This window comes from Vicugna pacos, chromosome 5, assembly GCF_048564905.1.
Source record: "Vicugna pacos chromosome 5, VicPac4, whole genome shotgun sequence".
NCBI lineage: Eukaryota > Metazoa > Chordata > Mammalia > Artiodactyla > Camelidae > Vicugna > Vicugna pacos.
The window spans coordinates 12,432,716-12,445,107 of record NC_132991.1 but is presented as its reverse complement, the minus strand read 5'-3'; the positions used below and the strand labels follow the sequence as shown (position 1 = coordinate 12,445,107).

General features: G+C 40.6%; 1 protein-coding gene across 4 annotated transcripts in view; it reads left to right on the top strand.

Moving 5' to 3' along the window:
* Positions 1–12,392, top strand: part of DPP10 (dipeptidyl peptidase like 10) — a 725,696-nt gene that overhangs the window by 163,306 nt on the left and 549,998 nt on the right. The window contains exon 1 of one of the 4 annotated variants that reach the window (XM_006196097.4): positions 5,758–6,271. The exons of 2 other annotated variants lie outside the window; for them this stretch is intronic. In XM_006196097.4, coding sequence (XP_006196159.1) covers positions 6,200–6,271 — 72 coding nt within the window. In that variant the 5' untranslated portion in view covers positions 5,758–6,199. Of the gene's footprint in view, positions 1–5,757; positions 6,272–6,352; positions 6,511–12,392 lie in introns of those variants that run through there. One more of the 4 variants, XM_072960844.1, reaches the window with a different exon arrangement.

Sequence of the window (12,392 nt, the reverse complement as noted above, 5' to 3'; positions counted from 1 at the left end):
TTAGACTAGACTACCTTTTGTTTCCAAGAGGAAAATTTATGAGGGGGGGGGGTTGAATCTTGTACTAAATCCTTAAAAATAAATTGAGCGTAGTGAAATTGTTACACTAAATGGAAATCCCCTCTTCCCTCCAAAATTAGTCAAGATCTCACTGTAAGAATTGTCTCTTTCAACCCATAAAAGATTTCCCTGAATGGAAAATGTGCTTTGTGCTAGTCTGGGAATTATACAAGGAAAGAAGGTAACCATTATGAAGTCTCAAGTGTAGGGCAAGTCTTAGTAATAATGTACTTTCCAAAGACAAAGACAAAGAGGTTATTCTGAATCATTAGAAAATTAATCTTGGTTAGGAGATGAAAAATATCAGGTTTGGAGAAATTTGTCTATCACAGACACATTACTCCAAAAGAACAAATATTATGCCAATGTTTCTAAGTACTCTTGCGCATCTGACAATCTTTCTGTCATTTGTGGACAACTTCAGATTCAGGAAACTTGATTTTGTTTCTAAAGACTCAGGAAAAAAAACCCCAAAAAATATTAGCAAAAAGGAAGAATTTTTTAAACCATGCCAACAACCAATTCATTAAATGATTACTCTTAAAAAATAAAATACAGATCCCTTTTAAAGCATCTAGTAGGTAAAAATAATCATGATAACCAGTAAATTCCCCACATTCTAGATGTTCTGATGGTGTGAGTCAGCTATATACTGGAGAGAAAGTATTACATGGGAAAAATCATGTTCATTGTTTTCCTTTCTTAATATACTTACTTACGTCAGAGAAGGGCTGTCGGGTTAAAGGCAGATGCGAGGTATGTTAATGTAACAACTGAGAGGATTGACTGCACAGCCCTGAGTCTCAGTGTGAATGAGTGGTTTGTCAATATCTTCTGGTCTCTGGTGAGCAACAAGAATGGCTCTCAGGATACTGCAACTCTGTCTGCCTCCACCAGAGATCATAATTGGGCTATGAATTTTTATAACAGAAAAGTCTTCCTGTCATAGACAGAGGCTGACAAAAAGTTTAGTTAAATTAATGCCCAAAGAATCTCAGAACAGTATGAATAGTGTACGTGGACATCACTGAGATAAGAAGCCCCTCTATTTCTTTTTCTTTTTTATTAATACATTTTGTGATAGTTTATGGGTTAGAGCTTCTAAAATATAGCTTGTTTCTGAGGATTGCTCAGCATACTGGTTTTCTGCCCAATGACATGGTAAGCACTTTGGGGAATTCAAGAAGCCAATTGAGGTGAGGAGAGGTGATTTATAAGTCGAACGGTAATGATAGCGGAGGATGGAAACTAAAAGCTATTTCTTGATCTGCGAAAAGCTAATTGGGCACGCTTCAGGCCAGGTCTCGGAAGGCACAGCTCATGAACTCTGTCTTCCTGATGCTGTGTTTATTATGGACACTCAATAGAGGACTGGCTCATGCTAGAGAAATCCCTATCAAAGTGGCCTTTACGTGACACTGCAGATTTACTTCAGGAAGGAGAGAGAAGAAAAAAGGAGGGAGAGATTGCAGGCAACCAGCTGCTTCCGGAGTCCTATATGCCTTAAGTAATTGATCTGAAATTAAAGAATTTATCTCTAAAGGCTACCTGGGTTCATAGATTCTCAGGGGACTTTGTCTTTCTCGAACATATCAGAGTTTAGCTAGGCTTTACTTGTTACTGGTTGTTGTTGGAGTAAAGGTGGGATGTTATGGTCCTCGCTCTTTTATATGGAAGACTGAAAGTAGCACACAAGACCTAAATATTCTGGCACAACCCATGATGGCCACTGATGCTTAAACATTTTAATGACCATCTTGAAAGAATTTAATTCTTACCTAAATCTTATAACCCATCCTCAGTTATTCATAGTTATAATTATAGGTAAAATAAAATATACTGCACTAACATCACATTTTTAAAGAATCAAACATCAAGGAAAGTGCACGTGTTCACAATGTCGTATGTGAGAAAGTTTTTGGATGACATGGGAAATTTAAGTCAGTATATTAAAGAAGCAACATAGTGGGTTATATCTACATGGGAACCTGAAACTAGGACCTGAGGCAGTGAAGATTTTCAGAAGGGAGTTGTGGAGTCTGAATCCTAGAAATCTTCCTGAATTCTATGGTCGCGTGTTGCAAGGTTTTGACATTTATAATCTAGAAGAGAGGGGATTTTGCTGGGCCGTCTCTTCAGGTTTTTGCAGTTACACATGTCTGATTTCATTCCATAAAAACTGTAGGAAAACCTCCTTTATCATTACCTGAGTGTTATAAAATGTATAGTTGTCCATTAGTTCATCTAAGATAATTTATAAAAAGAAGTACTAAAAATATTTTATAAGTCTCTACAAATTCTCCTTTAATAGATCTTCTTTAATTTTCAGAAATAACACTCAGTAAAGGAATTAATTTTGATTTCCTGAATTTTAAAAATACTGTCAAGACAAGAATCATTACTATATATGTATGTGTAACAGAGAGCAGGGGGAAGTTTGGTGGATATTAAGGATCCTTTGTGAAGTAATTTAGTTACTTACTGATTTTTTTATATATTTTTCTAAGTGCTTAATTGTCTCTCACTAAATTTTAAACAAATGTAAATAATTTGTCATTCAGATGATATTCTTTTGCTCCACAAAGTTCATACATGGTCATAAAAATTTAGAGAAAGAAGAGATCTTAATGGTCACTTAGTCTAGACTTTTGAATTTGATCAGGTAAAAGCAGAGGCAGTGTTGCCAGTAGATGCAACCGGTGTTCCAGGTTCTTGTCCCATCCCAGAAAGAATTCAGAGACAAGACTCAGAGGTTAAAACAAGGTAAAGTGAAGATTTATTAAAGGATGGATAGTACACTCTCAGGCGAGAGTGGGCAGGCTCAAGTGAGTGGCTGCCCTGTTTTTCTTTGGCAAGTTAGCTACATAGGGTGTAAAAATGAATGGGTGGAATATTCATTGGGGAGGGAAGGGTTTGGAGTCGTAGTCCCTGATTATCATCCCAACTCCACCTTCCCAAAGGGAGGAGGGATTTTTGTCCTTATTTAGTCTGGATCGGAAGTGTCATGGCATCAGTGCATGATGGGTACTTCTGATCTGCAAGGCTAATTTTATTGAAATGAGGGCATAATGAGCAAAAGATTACATTTGGACACTGGAAATTCCTGCCTTTTCTCACCTTTCTTTCTTCTTCTCCAGGCTACTTGTCATCCCAAAGGGCATGATCCCTTATCAGCCCCAAGGTTCCTGCTTTTCTTTCTCTGCCCAAGGATCCCTACTGCTCACATGATGTGTGGTTTCCTGCATTTGGCCTGTGCCCCTCCTTTCTGCCCAGTTCCTGCCATTTGGTCTGTGTCCACCTTTCTCTGCTCTTATCTAGCTATCTGCCTGCTCTAACATAAGGACGTAAGTGACTGCACTCTGGCCCACACTCCCATGCCCTGATGGAGTTAGGGCAAGAGCACCAATCTGATGACACCTAGTCGGTAGAGGTCCTCTTGGTCTATGCTGTGCCAAGGTTAAATCTGTTTGAGTAGTTTTAAATTATGTAGATGTTTGATTGTAAATTGGTGTTTTGTTTATTTTTTAATGATAACCTATAATTAGAAACCATACAAAACTCAGTTGCAGACTTTCTCTCTTAGAATGTAGGGTATTTTTGTTTTTTCTTGAACGGTAGAAGTTTTTCTTCAATAAGGAATGAAGTAGAAAATCCTACATTGTAATTCAAGTACATCACATTTCATAAAATAGAACATTTAAGTTGGGGACATCAGTTTACATGTAATTAAATTTAAATGAATGCCCTTAGCTTAGATCCCAGCCACTATAAAATCCTGTTCTTAGCTTAGACAAAATAAGAACCCACCAAAAAGATAAAGACTCAAGTTCAGTCAAAGAAGCTTTCCTTTTAAAAAATGACACATGTACACAGATATATATTATACATGAAACATACAACTTATATCTTGATTTGTGACCAAGGTGGATTTTATACTGAATACTGGAAATATATGCAAATTGAACATCTTAATTCAGTCAAATAAGTAATCTTAAATAGAATGAGGATAAGTCCTCATCCTGGTCTATACTTTTCCTAAGTGGACAGAAATCTTTGCATGACAATAAATTCCTGCAAGTCAAGTCAATTGTTCAAAATAGAAATACATTCAAACCATAAATACATTGAAATAATGAACAGAAGAGAAAAGGGTAAAGACAGAAATATTTTTTGAATAATGTTGCTTCCCTTCTCCCAAAATATTACGTATGAGGAAAAATCTGGATTGTCAGATTTAATGGATAGATCGCTCAATAGCTATTTTACTGTTGTCATTTTAAAAATTTGTTTTGTACTTTTACAGTTAACAAAGTAATTCCTATAAAAGTTATGTGTCTATTGAAATGGGCTGATACACTATTATAGGTCACTCCTAGTATGCCCTTGACTGCCTGTTTTTGAAAAGCAAGCACTTTCTTCACTCAAATCCTACCTTAGTACACAAGAAATCATTTTATTTTTATTCTCGAATCTACTCAAACCTGGTGAACATTGATTTCTTAAAAAAAACCACACACGCATATCTTAAGGCACTGTTGTTACAATTAACGCTTAGGACAAGTGTGAAAATTCATGTTTTAGGAATTAGAGTCAGGAGCTCAATTCCTTCTATTCTACACCATTCCCTCAGCTAGGAAGTGCCTGGTTCTTGGACGAAATAACTCAGACAAGGATAGAGTTGGTCCTTAGCCCGTAAAGCATGACTCAAGGCTACTTCACTCCCTTCCCCCACCCACATTCTGGGTCGTTTCTGCTGAAACCTCCGCACACCCCGTTCTGAGTCTAGTAACATCGGACATTTAACTCCTTATCGCTGGTGAGCAATCTCCAACAGCACGTTGTCTGAGACTAGGGGACTGCTTGTTGCCTGTCTGCTTTGGGCGGGTCCTTTCTAGCTCTCCTGGAAAGCTTCGTGCTACAGAAACTCATAGATCATCTATTACACCCAAAGGAATTCAGCCTTTAAAGAGCTACGTTGGTTTGTATCCTTACTCCAGGCTCCCGGTACACACATTATAACATAAACTCCTTCCCGGCAGGGTATTTGGAGAATGTATTTGGCACATGATAGGTGCTCAATTAAAAAAAAAAAAACTTTGAAAGATTTGGGTTGAGTGAAAAGAAGGCTGAAAAGGAACTTAAAACTTAAAATTTGAAGTTTTTCTGCATGTCCAGAAACTTAGAGAAAAAAGAAAAAAAAAAGAAAAAGTACCAAAGTGTCATCCTTATTGTTTTTATTGAACCTTTCGGAAATCCACTGACATTCACCAGAAAGCTAGCAGGGGAATCCAGGCTGGAGGCTAAAGGATCTTTGTCCATTGCCCCAAATCAGGAGTCACAAAGCCTTGGGTCATAATCTACGACAACCTCTTGGGTCCCGACAGGTGTTAGTGGCCCAAGTGGGGCCCTAGCCGCCCCCCATCCCTCCCAGTCATCTGCTACCCCCTGCCTTCTCAGGGCGCTGGAGCATGCCCAGTGGCAGTGCTGGAGCCACCGAGGGCTTTGCACCCGTGCACTCCGCTTCTCCGGGTTTTAGCAGGAGCCTGAGGCGCGGGGGTGGGGGGACCCGCGGAGCCCGGCAGCCTTGGCCGCGCGTGTTGGGAGCTCGCGCGCGCGGTGCAGGGTTCTCTCCCGCGTTGCGGTTGCTCTGGAGATGCTGGAGCGCTGCGCCGGGCTGCTCCACCTGGCGAGCTGAGATCTGCGCGGGGAGCCCCCGGGGGCGGGCGGAGGGTGCAGACTGCGGTAGGATGCGAGCAGGGCTCCTCAGGCGCTGCAAGACAACGCTCCAGCGCGGTCAGGTGCCGCTCGTCCGCAGCTCACCGCTCCACTAACTTGTCAGTTGGTCGTGTCTGGTCTTCAAGGCTCTCTAAGCTTTGGGATGGTGGGGGGCGGGGGGAGTGGGGAGTTAGAGGGTCTGCGATAGTCAAAGGAGGGATCCGGCAAGGGGGAGCCTGCCTGGTGCCGGTGGCCGCTCTTCTTCCCCTCCCTGTCGCTCCCCTCCCCCCACCCCATCGCCGCCGCTTTCCCTTCCGCCAATTCGGAAAGCGTCGGGCGCCTGTGACATGCGATCGCTGCCAAGTGACGGTCCCCGAGTCTGAAGTGCCCGCGAGGAAGTGAGCGCCAACGCGGGCCGCCGGCAATGACAGCCATGAAGCAGGAGCAGCAGCCCACCCCGGGGGCCAGGGCGAGCCAGGCGCAGCCAGCGGACCAGGTGAGAGTTGGCAGCTGTGGCCAGGCCCTCCCGGGGAGGGTGACTCCAGTCCGAGCTCCCCCTGCCCCTCCTCCTGGGCTCAGCTCCCACGCCTCCCTCTCCCCACCCTCCCCCGCCCCAGTTCCAACCTCTCCCCAGCTCATCCATGGACTCCGCAGGAAGTTAGAGCATCTGAGTGCACTCCGGGGCCGGGCGAGAGGATGCGCAAGGCGGAGAGCCGCGGGGAAGGGGGGAGAGAGGTAAAGGCTGGGACTGCCCAGGGTGCCCTAGCGGGCGGTACCCCGAAGGAGGGAGAGGTAGCAGGGGCCAAGGAATGGGGTCCTCTCGGCTCTTATTAAAGCACGTTGGAGTATTGCTGCGCTCTTGAAGGCGTCCACTTGCTGGATTCGAGCCTGGTCTTCACGTAGCTGAGACTAGCGCTGGCCAAAGCTACCCGAGTAGGCAGATGACCTTTAGGCCGGCAGAGTTTTTCCTTTCCTTTCCTTTTTCCTTTGAGGAGACCGGGACGGGGGCGCAAAATGGGTGAAGAGAATGTACCACGCATCTGTGGTCTGCTTGGAGCGGAGCTTGGAGCAAAAAGGCATTTTTACAGGGAACTGGGAAGATACTGGCTTTAGTGATTTGTTGGGTCCAGATGTGCTGTGTCTGCAGAGATGAGGTGCCCTGTGCTGGCTGAGGGTTATTTCAGTCCCTTTTCCGTCTTTCCGCTTTGGCTGCCTTCTTTTTGTTTTGGTCTTTAGGGATTTGTAGCATAACCATACGGTGGATGTCCATTTTTGTCCCTGGATTGGGGTGACTCGGGAGTTTGGTGTCGCCTTTTCCCAAAGTTGTAGGGTCGGGAGCGCCGAGGTGCCCTGGCAAAGAGGAAGGAGGCTGTGATGAACCATCTGGAGATGCTGTCACGTTTACAAGTAGAGACTCTGAGCAAGAGGGCTACAGTTAGGTCAGCGAATAACTACAGAGCTGGAGGACCGAGGTGCTGGGGTACAGAGATGATCCCTTTGCCGCGAGTGCACTGTGGAAGGCCTCCGGACACGTTTCTGGCAGAGGCACTCCTAGCTTATTGCTAGAAGTGGGCGAAGGGGTGCGAACAGCGAGTATCCATTAGCGGCTCTGCTCTTCGCATATTCTAAGCATTGAGAAGCTACTGAAGGGGAACTGACCAAATCACCTAGAGTGGCGATGAGACAGGAGGCAATGCCAGGGCTGCTGTTATTAATATTCTAGTCCTGGTCATCTCTCCTGGCTAGTGGATTCTCTCTTCTCCCCTGCCCTCCCCTTCTCATTTCCCTCACATATGTTTCACACAGGTGGTGAGGATTACTCAGTGCCTTAAAGCTCCCCCTCCGTTTACTGGGATGAATGTTGCAATTTTTATAAAGCAGTTCTTTTCTTAAACCATCCTTTTTGCTCCCTACCCTGAGATAAGTATGAACATATTAAAATATTTATGTTTCATTATATTATACATCCCTTCCCCCTATATGTTTTTTCCCTGCTCCCTCAAACACACACCACAAGGTAGCCAGTGGTTAGCAGATTATAAAAATAATTTCAGAAGAAGAACATGGATTTAACATCCTCTTTCAGGCTGACAGCCCTTAAATTTCATTAACAAGCTGCAGAGCCTCTCTGCTGATTTGGAATGATGCTACCAATAAGAATGATTAGTCAGGTGAGAGTCCCCACATGAAATCTTTGCTCACTAACCTGTGACACCAGCTGGTTACTTGAGGTGCTGCAAACAGTTCAGTGATGGGGGAGGTGGTGGGGTGGAGGGGGAAGAAGCAGAGCAGCGCACACAGAAGCTGAAATGTATATGTAAATGGTGGACAAGCTGAATATGCACAGCAAAGCCTTTTGTCAGAACTAATCTGATACTTAAAATTCACATGAAGAGAGATTCAAACTTGAATCCGGTTTTCTTGTTAGCATGCATCTTTGTTTACAGCCGCTTGGAATAGTCAGGGAGTGGCCATTTGCAGAACTCTTGTTTTAATTGAGTTTTGTAAAATGCCTTTCTGAGCATTGACATGATTTTAAAGTGTCAATTGTATGCATTTTATGCTTGAGTTAAAAAATGAAAGAGATTGCTTTCTCAAGGGAAAGGAAAGAAAGACTGAAATAGACATAGCAACATCCCATTGGGAATTTTCCAAGTACTCCCAGTACCTATATGCAGTCTATTCTTCATCTAAAGCTTAATTTGTGAAATGATGGCCAGATGATGTGGACAATTGCTATGAATCCTTCAACCATTTCTTCTAAGATTACTAAGGTTTTATGAGCAGTATTAGTCATTGTGATCTAATTCTGCAGTTGTCACACAACTCTCATGTGGTCCTAGATAAAACACCTCCATATAGGCATGACTGATGTTCAAGTTTCTGAAAGAAATGATTCACGTATTTAAATAAAAATGTAGCTTTATGAAGTCCTACTTAATGGTTAAATGGGGGGTGTGTTCCAGCTGATCACTTACTAGATAATTGACTTTGAGTGATTTAAGTTTCTGAATGTTGCCAGAAAGGTCTTTTGCTTTCTGGGGTAGAGATTTTTATGAAACCTCAAAGATGCCTTGTCCTGAGGCCATCAAACACCTATTTCCTCTTATAGCACAGTGGAAGACCATAGCCTTTCCTTTGGGTGAAATGATTATGAACCACATAATTTGGTTGTTGTTTTGGTCCTTTGGAGAGCCTGATGTCGCTGTGTCATCTTCTCTGCATGGGGTGCCATGAGCAGAGGCAGCCCTTTCTCAGGGAGCAGCTGTAACAAGAATAAAGGGATTGCACACTTTTATTAATGTTCTGAATCATTGGAGATATTTTTATCATCTTAGTAGTCTTGCCTTTAAAGCTTCATTGATTGCATAAATGTTTACAAGTTATTTTTGTTGTTTTTATAGCACTCCACTTTTACAAAATGTCCAAAAATAAATACTTTGCTATGGGTAGACACAGTCATTCCCACTTAACATAATCAATATCCCATTTTATATCGGGGGATACAAAATCTTGAGTGGCTAGCTGTAGCTTATTATTTTTGGAAGTCAGTTTTCTGAATGCTGACCATGTGCGAAGCCCTGTCGTCTGGGCTGATAAGGTAACATTTCCTGAATGCATTTTTCTATTTAATCGTCAAAGCAACTTTTTGAGGTGGGTCCTGTTGTCATTCCTATTTTAGAGATGAGAATACAGGAGATGAGAACTTCATCAAGCTTGTCTTTGTAAGTGGTGGAGATGAGACTTAGCCCTAGTCTGACATTAAATAAATAAATAAATAAAAAAGCTCCTTTAAGTCTAAAGCCTCACTGTCTAACTTTTACACAATCACAGTTCAGCACACTCCTGTTAGCATAATGCAAAAGAATTGCAAATATTATGTATATATGTGTTTGTATACAAATTTACCTTGAATAATGGGTGAAGAATTTGCTTAAAGCTTAACTAAAAGTGTAAATAATAACTCTTGAAATTTGCAAGTTAATATCTCTTCTGTTGGTCAAAATAATATGAAAAAACCAACTAGATCCTAATAAGTACATATAAATTTAAAAAAAATGTATTTTTATCATTTGCCTTTGGTAATGATGAGAGTTTCAAGGTTTCTTAAGTAAGTACATTTTACTAGTTAGACCTGCTTTAAAATTGGCCCACGTTTCCACCAGGTGGCACCCTTCTGCTGAGTCCAATGGGTAAAAATATTTCCTAAAAGGTTTGAGTCTTCTAAGCTCCAAAAAACCCCAAACCAAAACCCAACAAACAAAAAACAAAAAAAAAGCTACACAAACAAGAGAAAAAACCTGCAACTTTATTTTCTGAAGTATGACTAGAAAGTGTATTTGTATAAGCAACTGTTTGGCTGCAGAGACCACATTAATTATGCATTTAAAAAAACCACGAAACTCATTCTGGTAGAAAACTAGTCCCTTACAATTCAGCACGTAGCAGTCTCTTGATGAAATGAGTTGTGGTCAAAATTGTGATTAAATATATTTATATACACAAAATGCCTTTTATAAAATAACTATTGTACTTCTGACCTTTAGGTAATATCAACCTGAAATGTTTCTATAAAGAAATAAGAAGTCAGCATTTTTATTTCAGCTTTGATCTAGGAAACTTGATTAAAATGTTGAAATGTAAACTGAATGTACTTTTATTAAAAGGTTATTTGTTTCCCTAATACATAAACATGCCATAATTTAGTCTATAAACTATTGTTTTTAGCACAGAACCTCAAAATAGCATTTAGAAATCATACTGAAAAACTTTAATAGAGGATTTACTTCTAAGACTTCAACAAAAAATACATAGTATCTTACTGGCTGGAGGATTCTATATGATTTGGTTGTAAAAGATTGGATAGAGGTGCTATGTAGAAGTCTTTACAACTTAGGAGAGATTATACATTTCCTACCATCCTTTAAATTCTTATTACATATATTTTATGTGTATCTTATTGCGTGTATATATATATATGCATAACATTTTATCTACTGAGTTTAGAACATACCTCAAAACATTGCTTAAAAGCTTCTAATCTGTTTTTTCCAAAGCCTGAGCAAATTGCACATTTAAGAAAGATTAAACTATATAAAAACAAGTTAAAGAAAATTATATTATTAAATATTAATGTTGCATTTTCTTATGACGTGCATTACATTGGAAACAAAGCACTGAAATAAAATTTCTCCTGGTCTGAGTAAAAATAAAGCTATTTCCAAATTTTTGTTCCTTGAATCATTTATGATTACATAATGTTTTAAGCTTTTAGTACTTAGAGGCATATATTAAATTTACTTACTGTGTACCATGTAGCATACACAAAGTTAGAATATTGCAACTAGGATTGGCAGCTTTTGTGCTGCCAGGAGCAATTATTTACTATTGTCCATGGGTTATACATGGGAAAGCACAGATTCAAGTTCACATCTCAGCTCTGCAGGTCATCACTGTATTTGGACAGGATAACTCATTTTCTGTAGTTCTTCTGTGAATGAAGGTGGCTATAGATCCTTTACATGCTTGTTGTAAGGACTGAATGAAGTCATATGTAAAAGCATTTTGAATAATGCTTGTCTCATACCAAGTGCTCTCATTAAATGCAGAGTCTGGGAACAGGAGCCTTGGGGGGAAGAAAAAAGCTTAGAGGATCACTGAGTCACATACAGCTGGTATATTACTTTAACACTTTACAGAACATTGCATTGTTCAGTGCATAGATCGGTATGATTATATATGAGTTGGCACAGGCATATAAATATATTAATAATATTATTATTTGGTTAGACTTTGGGCCTGATTTGGCAGACCAATGAACTTCAGAATATTCTATTACGTCTTTATTTCCACTCAATTAAAATTAACTCCTTTACTGCCCTGCTCTGCAAGGGACCAGGGTGAACGTAAGCATTGGTTAATTCTCAGTAACAAGGGAATTAGCTGCTGAATATCTTGCATATTGTTTTCAATGTAATTCACGTCATAAGGTAATTAGCATGGAGAAAAAGGAAGTTTGAAAAAAAGCAGTATGATTTAGAGAAATACACCAGGAGGTGAGATTTCAGTGTGTCCAGAGTACGGGTCACCTACTGTCATTGAGGGCTGGGACTGAGTGGTCCAATTTCAGGCTCAGTGTAATTCAAAAATTTTTTTTCACATGCATTTTTCTACAGCTCTTCCTATGCAATATTTAATGTACACAACTTTTTTTGATGTTCCAAATATTAAAATTACCTCCATGTATTTTCATACTTGCTGAATGACTTTATGTGTATTCTAAGCAAGTTCATATATTACTAAAACACTATTATGGGGGTCTGTTCTAAGACATACATCAACTAGGAAAGTGGGGGACTCTTCCCATCTGAAGACCTGTAAAAGTTCCAAAAAGGACAGATAAATAATGGAAGAAAAGTAAACTTCTTCCTAAACATGGGCCTTCAGAAGGTGAAGTTAGAACTACTTCTGCCCTAGTGTATGGTGCCTTGCCTTGAGAAGTCCTGCAGCCCTTTTTGACTATTCCCAGCACACTGATGCGTTGAGGTTTGTACTAGTCCTGATCCACAGGCTTTTTGGCAATAACCAATTTCCATTTACTCTTCCCCATTTAGATA